The sequence below is a fragment of the Limulus polyphemus genome, unplaced genomic scaffold (assembly GCF_000517525.1).
Source record: "Limulus polyphemus unplaced genomic scaffold, Limulus_polyphemus-2.1.2 Scaffold6367, whole genome shotgun sequence".
NCBI classification, from domain to species: domain Eukaryota; kingdom Metazoa; phylum Arthropoda; class Merostomata; order Xiphosura; family Limulidae; genus Limulus; species Limulus polyphemus.
This window is the reverse complement of record NW_013671977.1, coordinates 30,714-40,755: the sequence shown is the minus strand read 5'-3', so window position 1 is coordinate 40,755 and position 10,042 is coordinate 30,714. Positions and strand designations below refer to the sequence as shown.

The 10,042-nt window shown below is 29.3% G+C and overlaps 1 protein-coding gene across 1 annotated transcript in view; it reads right to left on the bottom strand.

The window, feature by feature from the left end:
- Nucleotides 1-480: 480 nt before the first annotated feature.
- Nucleotides 481-10,042, bottom strand: part of LOC106473648 (ras-related protein Rab-3-like) — a 36,404-nt gene continuing 26,842 nt past the window's right edge. The window contains 2 exon segments of the mRNA XM_013934329.2: nt 481-4,728; nt 9,775-9,893. Of these exon segments, the coding sequence (XP_013789783.1) occupies nt 4,416-4,728; nt 9,775-9,893 (432 nt within the window). The 3' untranslated portion in view covers nt 481-4,415.

Sequence of the window (10,042 nt, the reverse complement as noted above, 5' to 3'; positions counted from 1 at the left end):
ATATATTTTTGCATGGCAGTAAGAAACAGGCAAGTTTCCAATCATGATATCTCACATAGTAACAATGTGGTTCCAACATTCCCCTTGTGTACAGGCTGCTAGAAATGCAATTTAAACTAAACAAGCAATGGACTCAAAATTCTAAAACAGTTATTTCTAATAAATAAAATGACCTTTTGTTATTAAAGCAAATCATTTGAATATAGTTACATTTAGTCTGCTTTACTTGTCATTATTGAGTTTCTTTTCATCAGTAATGTATACATCTTTGTACCTAATAAAATCAATTCATTGTATATTTTTTAAGTTAAATGTAAAAAATCATCATAGGGATATTATTTCTAATTGCAAATGTAGTATTTCCACCACTTTATCTTTTTAATGAGCTTATATTAATAAAATGTGTGTGTATTACTTCATTGGAAGTAACAATTTTTAGCAGTAACATTGTAACAATTGTACAGAGAACACAAAAACAAGTTATTTTACGTTTGCTACTTTTAATCGCAAAACACAATTACATTGAACGTTATTTCTATTATACAAGTACATACTAATTTCCATCTTTCCTAATAACTAGAACTGTGGCAGTACATCATAAAGATAATTACAATGACTGCAGTACAACCTTCATTTAGTTGTACAAACATCACTAATACATGTAATGGTGCTTTCATTAATAAAGTATATCAGGTGTCCACTGAATAGGAGAAACACTGAGCCAACATTGTTTCAATACAATAAAACATTCACATTCCCAACACTTAGTAATAACTAATTTAAAATGACTAGAATATACTTTGACAACAGTACAACAGCTTAACTAAATGCTGAAACCTATGACTAGATAGAAGCGTGAATAGATAAAACTATTCAGCCTTTAAAAAAAAAAAAGCTAATGGTTAAAATATAAATATTTGAGTTTAAAATACACAATTTTTTGTACTGTCCAATTTTGCACTAACTATGCTTACTCATACTGAATGTATATTTTAGTCAACCTTGTAAGTAAAAGAAAAAAAAAAGCCTTCCAAAATTCCATTTGAACAAATGTATTTTTTAAATTGCTAAATACTTCCAAGTCAACCACTGAATGTATGAATATATTTCAGAGTTTAAAAAAAAAGAAACAGAGCATTACTGATGACATAAGAAAAATTACAGCTGCTGAAAGAAAGAGAAAACAAAAAACAAGATTATTTTAGTATAATTATCTTACTGTATATTTTAACAAATACTGAAATACCTTTTCAAAGAAATGTTGAAAGGTAAATCACACCTTCTACAAATTATACCATCATTTAAATTGTCAGCAATAATGATTTAAGATTACAGTTTAAAATGTATATAACGTACCACTTGTTTTACCATTAAAATATACAAAACTCCCATACCTAGGAATTAGTTGTTTCAGGAATTTAAAACTTTTTGGTTAAAAAACATCAAACCATTTTTTTCTCACTTTTAACTCTATTTCTTTACTTTCAAAAACAACTCCATACATTAGACTTCACAAGAAACCAAGTTTTCGAACCAGTTTTAAATCCACTACCAATAAAAGCTGCCGTGGTAAAATTTTAGTTCGTTTTTTTTTTTATGGAAACACAGAATGTTAACGTTTAGTAAAATCTAGAAAATTACTCAGAGAAATTGAAGTAATTCCATCATTAAAATAAAAGTAATTTATAAACACATGTGCATCAATTTCAGAAATAACAATACAAAAATCCTACATTAACATTTTAAACAGAAAATACAACTGGAAGCAACAGAAAAATAACATTTTTTTCCTTCAAAATTTAAAAAATACTTTCCATTCATAGACCTCATTACACTACAACTGGGTGCTTCTATTTTACCTCTAAAGTATTTCTTAAAAGATTTTGATGAATTTAAGTTAATTAATTAAAATACTAAAAGGAATTTTCACTTTTAACGTGGCAAAAAAAAATTCATCTTAACTGTAGGATTGATTACTTTTTGCAATCTGAAAGTTTTCACTTTAGAAAGTACAAATTTCACCTTTCTTTCAAATGGTCAATATCTGTTCATGATTGTAATCAATTACATATTTCTTTAACATCTTCAGTATATTAAGACAAATGGTGTCACCTCACAAATATTCCACAAGATTTTGTGAGAATAGCGATAGAGGAATATCAGTTATATATAAAATAGGTTAAAAAAATAATTTCACAAACTAACCACCATAAAACAGTAAGTTGGTTCCAGTTTAGATGTATAACGTGTATCTTAGTAAAGTTTTGCTAATGGTTGTTTCACAGCATAATGTGAAACTAAATTCATGAGTAAAAAAAACTATCAACAGAAACAAATAAAAAGAAGCAACAGGAATAGACAAGATTTTCTTCAAGGTCATTTAAAGAAACAAAATAACAAAAGTATATAATTTTCAATAATATAAAATACACAGAGATCAGAATACTTAAATAAATTTTAAATTATCCTCACAAGAAAATCAGTAATGTAATATTAAAAAACCAAATTTTCAATAGAGAAAAACTATTAAACACATTACAATTTAAACAAGTTTACTTGTGTAAATACAGATTTTTACCTGATACCTATACTGCAGAGAAATACATTAAAGCAAAAAGTTACAATGAAAAAGTAGGTAATACCCTCACATTTCCTTACACTTGTTAACGATATTAGTAATTGTACAAACTGGAAATACTTCAACTTATGTACACACTGTCAAAATCCTTAGTTTAATCAGGGTTGTTTATTGATCTTACATTCTTCTTACTATCACAAAGCCACTGTACAAACACAGTTTGCCAAACTTCAGAGTAAACTCTTTAAATCTGTCACATGCTGAAGGTGGATGCAGCATAACCCTTTCGATAAACATGGTTTGTTTTCTAACTTAGATGTCTCATCGGATACATACTGACTAGAAATAAAATCTATTAAAACCGTAGCTGGCAATGCTTAGTAAAGCACAAACCTAAAAATTAAAAAGCCTGAACTATTTCATCAAATGTTAATATATTAAAAAAACAAAAATACACACATACACACAGTTAAGTTTATAAAATGGTTCTAATAACAAAAATGCAAACTTACCAAACATAAACATGAATTAAGAGTTCTAATTGGCATTTGTGTTGTTTTTTGATGTTGGAATGTTGAAAATATTTTGTCAAGTACAAACATTTATATCTTCTAAAAATATTCATTTCAAGCAAAAATTTGCCTACAATTCTGTGTATGAAGGTTTTGATTTTACAAAAACTGTAAACCAGGCACAATCTTGATGTGCTGGTAACTGCTACATGTAGGTAAGTCTATCAATACTGATTATATATGGAATGATGTACATTTGATCCAGAAATTGATAACCTACAAACTTATTACTCTGGGATAGTCAATAATATATAAATCTCTCTTACATAACTATGTTGTTGTTTTTACCCATGATAAAAAATAAGCATTCTTTACTCCATATTTACCCTGATTACTGTAGAAAAAGTTTAACCTGAAAAATCTTAAAAAGAAAAAAACTTTTGTAAAATAACTCAGTCACTGAAACTTGGCTTGAGAGCTACACAATATTTTCAAAATGCTTATTAAAGTTAAAATTACTGATTTAAGCATAAAAACTAACCTTACAAAAGATATAATGGTTGCATTAACAATGATACTAACCTCAAAAGGAATTTACTAAAAAAATAAGCTATTAAGGTATACAATAAAACATTTAACAGACTACACAAGTTCACATTCTTACTATTAAGGATTTCACTTGCAAGAGAAATAACTAAAGATAATACATACCCATTTAAGTGTCATTTACGTAGAAAACTACTTAAAGGTAAACATCATACTATGTCAATATGAAGTTGAACATTATTTCAAAGAACAATATAATTCTTTTTACTTATTTTTCAACTTTTATATCCCAATTTTCTATCAGAAACCAGCTCTATTGTAATGGTTTAAAACTTTCCTTGTATTCCAATAAAGCTTATATTAGAGCAAAAATTAACAATACTGAACCTGTTTAAAGCTCTAAATAAGTTAGAGAAATGTCATGTGTAATTAAATCAAAATATATGGTAAAGCAACAAGGTACATGTAAAAAAACTCTTCAATCATTGATAGGGTTCATGATCATAAACGTTTCCCAAAACATTGCCAGTGGGAAATTTGACAAGTGATTTTTTTCATCAGTAAATAATCTTATAACAACTCAAGACCCATTTTTGACATCAACACATTTATAAAATATTAATTAACCAATTCTACTCTCCCAATAAAAATAAAAACAACAACAACCTTTATGTTAATTTTCATTGAAGTATTGAGAATTCTCTTATACTGATTAAGAAACTGATGATGCAGACAAAGCTCCAGAGAATATACGGCAAACAATAGGGTCTAACCAAGACTTAGCACTGGCAGCCACCATTTGCAGGAGTGGGATTTTCTGTCAGCCTAGTGCCTTTGGAAGCACTGACAAGATTTGGGTCAGAGTCCAAACTTTCAGACATCTTCTCACAAATTATGTCTACCAGATGCTCAAATACAACTTTAACATTGATGTTTTCCTTAGCTGAGGTTTCGAAGAACTCAAGACCAAGTTGATCAGCAAGCTGCTTTCCTCGTTCTGTTGAAACTACACGCTCATCTTCCATGTCACATTTATTTCCTACTAGAATCACCTGTGCATTGTCCCAGGAATAGGTCTTAATTTGAGTTACCCTAGAAAGGAGTACATTTCATTTAATCCTAAAAACAATAAGGCCATCACACGCAACAGTTTGTTTTAATCCCCAAAAACAATAAGGCCATCACACGCGACAGTTCATTTAATCCCAAAAACAATAAGGCCATCACACGCGACAGTTCGTTTAATCCTAAAAACAATAAGGCCATCACACGCGACAGTTCATTTAATCCCAAAAACAATAAGGCCATCACACGCGACAGTTCATTTAATCCTAAAAACAATAAGGCCATCACACGTGACAGTTCGTTTAATCCTAAAAGCAATAAGGCCATCACACGTGACAGTTCGTTTAATCCTAAAAACAACAAGGCCATCACACGTGACAGTTCCTTTAATCCTAAAAACAATAAGACCATCATGCGTGACATTAGCAACCTTTACAAAAAGATTCTGTAATAAATATATATTTATTATAATTTCTTTAAATCTCAAAGAATATTTGTATATATGGCAAAGCTACAAACTACTGATCAACAGAATGAAAGGTAACCAATTAGCAGCACCCTACCACCAACCATTCACACTAAGGGATTGACTGTCACACTTATAATTCAATATACACATACATTTTAAATTCACTAAATATAGGTTAGTTCCTCACTTTCATTAAATGAGTTAAGAATACACATTAATTTATTAAGTCAACATTTTAATTATAAAAATGTATTCTGATAATTATTTGTAATTAAACCATATTAATTATAGTATTTTGCACTTGTGTATAAAGTTCAAATCATAAATAATATTCAACGTTAAGCTGGTACCAGTTTAACATTGAATATTATTATGATTTTTAACTTTATACACAAGTGCCAAAATACAATAATTATGCATCTAGAAACGGGACCGACGGCAAGTACCAGTTTAACGTTGAATATTATTTATGATTTTAAACCATATTACTTGGATATGTCTGAACACAAACCTATTTTTGAGTGTAATAATATTGGTTCATCCTAGTTAAATGAATAATCAGGGAGTGAAATGAAAGAAACTAATAACCATACAGCTTAGTAATTACAAACAGTTAAAGGTATTTCTGTTAAAAAGGGGCAGAAAAGGTTATCCTGTAAATTTTGCTTGAAATTATTTCAGCACTCTTGCTATGGGAATCCTTTATTGTGCATGTCATGAAGCTTTTGGTGAGTTACATTCAAAATTAAATTAAACTACTTTTGTTTATGTTATACCAATTAGTATAGCATAACATCATAGCTAATAATCCATATTTTAATAGTATATACAAGTGTTAAGTTCTTAATTCTGTAAGGCAATATTTATAAAAAAATACTGAGTTCCCATAGTGGGAGAAAAGTAAAAAATTTTCTATAAGCATCCCTTCTCTAATTTATTCACCACCCCTCCAATAAGTATGAAATTTAATGTAAATTACTCATAATAATGTTGCCATCCCTGAGACAAAGCATAATTTTCATAACCTTCAACCTCCCTCTTGCCACACCCAACTGTCACGTCGCCTGTTTCAGGATTTGTTAATAATTCTCTCGTGTTTAATACTAAATTATTTATAACCAATAGAAAGCCAAGAAGTTCTCTTTCATTACAAGCTTTATTCCCACAGGAAACATATTGACTAACTTATATGAATTTGTAATGGGTCTGTCATATAGTTAGAAAGCCAAGAAAATTGTGATAGTTATGGAACACTTAAAACTCTTTAGGTTAGGCAAAATAAATAATAATACTAAATAAATTTGTAAAAGGCACACACGTGAGCCACTCGTGGGTTATGTAATTTAGTAGTGCAAAATGAGCTGCACATTCTCCAAGTGAGTTACAACTTATAATGCGAGGAATAGTAGTTAGGCACAGTTAAAAGGGCAATAAAACAATAAAACTTCAGTATTAATAGATGTATACTGTTACAAGTTTAAACCTACTTTGTATAAAACAAATGCAGTTTAATGATACAATTTGGAGTTATTCTAGAATGAAAAAAAATGTAATTTATATTTACTTAAATGTTTTTGTTGTTGGTTATTAGGTCAGTCAAATTAATCAACCTTGTATAGAGTTAAGGTAGAGAAAAAAAGATAAAATATAAAGTTTTACTGAAAAAACATTTGAAATTTATTTAGGAAGTTTTAAAGAGTATGGAAATGAAGTTCAGATTTTTAAGATGAAGAAAAGTACTTTTAAGTCTTAACATCAAAATCACTTTGCACTCAGACTAGTCAAAAAACAAAAAAAGAAAATCGATTATTTTCACAGAGAAATCTTTATTAAAAATACTTCAGTAAAAATAAGATTTTTTTGCATGTAAAAAGACAATATTAACTGAAAGTCTGCCAAATTTTGTGAAGATACACACATACTATATTAAAAGTTAGTAGTATCAAATCTACAAAATACAAAGTGGTTGGTCAATTTGACTGAGCACGAGTAGATAGAGTTAAACAAGCAAAAGTAACCATCTCCAATGACAGGAAAAGTTTAAGTTAATCTAGAAAAAGTACCCATCCCCAATGATGGGAAAAATTTAAATTAATTTATCAATTTAAATTGTTTCATGGAATTTAAAAAGGTTAATTGTATTGTACTCTTGGTTTCACTCAGAGCCAAAGCTCTGAGCTACTTATACCACCCACTGCCAAAAGTAATTGTTGAACATTTTAGTCATGCTAAGAGTGCTCAACAATAACATGTGGCAAATCTATATTTTTATTCTTTAAGTTATGTCACATTTTGAAATGTGAATGATAGTGTGATTGATTCCTAACAATTTAGTGTAGAATATCCTGCTTGCCAAATAAAATTTAGCATCAATGTTATTCATGCCTGTTCTCCCATCATTTCAAAAGTGAATGTTGAGCTTTGCCTGAATGCACAGCTTTTCAAGTGCAGAGCAGGAAGCATCTGCCGTAAGCAAGAAACAGACATACACCATAGTTCACAATATATACAAGATCAATAAAAATAATTTCTACCACACAAACATGTTTAGAAACATAATGTATGAATATAATTTAACAGAAATGTGTTCTCAAAAATCAAATTTCTATATATATTTTCAAAATTTAATTGCACGAGATATGATACAAAACTGATGACTTTGCCCATGTAAGTAGCAGAAACATGGTAACACGTGGTAAACACGGTAGACAAAAGTATAAAACCAACACAATTGGAACAACAAAAAGTGTTTTCAGTGGATCCATGTTTTTAAAAGAAATTATCAAGTACTATATATTAACTGTATTAAAAATATGCAAGTTGAAGAACTGATGATGCTTTAGAAATATGAAACAAGAGGAAATACTCAATAGCTGCATCTATAATTAAATATCAAATCAGTCAAGAGATGGAGCTATGAGCTAAGTTTGTATCTGAAAAAACAACTCAGAGCCATTCAATGAGCCTCTATGCTGCAGTTAAATATTAACAATATGTAATTGTTCAGAATAACCTTACGTGGGCAAAACATAAAAGGTCTTTAAATGAGTTTTTGCCACCTCCACTGACATTTATCTCAAAAACTGTATAGGAGAGATAAAAATATGTTATAACACTGAGTATGAAAATACTAATGATTTGTCAATGTCTTTGGATTTAAAGTTATAATGTTTTTTTCATTAATCATGAACCACGTTAATGGCTCATAATAGGAATCTCAAGGAATTGCACAAAACCCTAATAGTATGTTTGGGCAAAAAGCACCAAAAACAGCTTTACCATTGACTGCTAAGGTCGAACGTACATTAGACTTACAAGATAAAAGAAAAAGTGCTCAAAACAGCCTGTTTATAATTATTATTATTCTATTGCCATCCTACAATAAAAATGGCTTGGTATATTGCACCCAAACCTTTTGTAGAATACTAAATAAGGTACTGCAAAGGCCATAGGGGCATTGAAAAGTTAATTTGTTTATCCTATATTCTAAATAAGCTAAAAAACATCATAATTCTAGTGTAATCAATGTTATTACCCCTTGAAGTTAGCTTTCTTACAAATATCTGGTGTTCATTTAAAAATCTCAAGTATAGGGTGAAACAGGAATTACCAGCCAAAAATAGATGAACATTAGAAGACTAACATGTAAATACTCAATGCTTTGTACACTATATCAATCGGTATCTTTAGGAAGCCAATCCCTATATTACGTATGAAGTGAAGGAGTAAAAAAAAAAAAATCAATACACATAATATTACATTTTATTACAGACATGCATAGAATAATTACTTTAAAAGACAAAGGTTTATTTAAAGCAATGTTTTGGATTTACACATTATATTTGAAATAGCTGCTTTTCTACTTGTGGTTGTGTCTTATTCTAGGCATATATTGTTATGCATTATATATATAGAGAGGGACATCTCAAAATAATGTGCTCAAATAGTCAATAACTACAGTAAATCATCATGAACCATATCAGCTAGCTACTAGCTATGTTTATTATTATAACAATGTATAAAGTTAGCTACTATATCAAGTAATCCTTTGCCCATAGTTGAGCATAGAAAAAGACAGCAAATGAGACAAATAAAAAAATTGGGAAATTTAGAAACCTGCAAATAGGGATTGTAAAAAATAGTAAGGAAACAAGGCTGGAGATACTGTAGACACTATTTACTCAAACTACAAATCTCTATTTTGACTCCACCAAATATAATTCTATGTAACAGCATGGAGCCAAAATAGGGGTTTGCAGTTTGAGTAAATAATGTTTACAGTATCTCCAGCCTTTTTTCTTACTTATTTTTTTATATGATCCTTATTTGCAGGCTTTTTAATTCCCAATTTATTATTTATCTTGTAAACATTTAAATCAACTTTTTCTACAAGATAAATTACAAAATTACATATTCAGCTATATTTACAGTCCAAAGAATACTTTCATGGTTTGTGTGTAATCTAAAGTGGTTTATCTTTCAGAATCTTACTAATTAGTGTCCAAAACTCATCTCCTCTACCTCACTCCATCACAAACTAACATATTTCTATTTATTGTATTTTCAAATGAAATACTAATACAGAAATGCACAAATATATTTACCAATCCTGTACACTGTTATAGGACTCCTCATTGGTGACATCATACATGAGTATAAAGCCCATAGCTCCTCGATAATAAGCTGTTGTTATGGTTCGATAACGTTCTTGCCCTGCTGTGTCCTAGGGAAAATAAAAACTTAGCAGAATCTTTCTTATATATAAAAAAAAAAAAGATTCATGAGCCATCCACAAACATTTACAATTTCCATGTAGATTACAGTATGTTTTGTTACACAGTTTCATGTGGTAGAGTTTTAATAATAAAATAT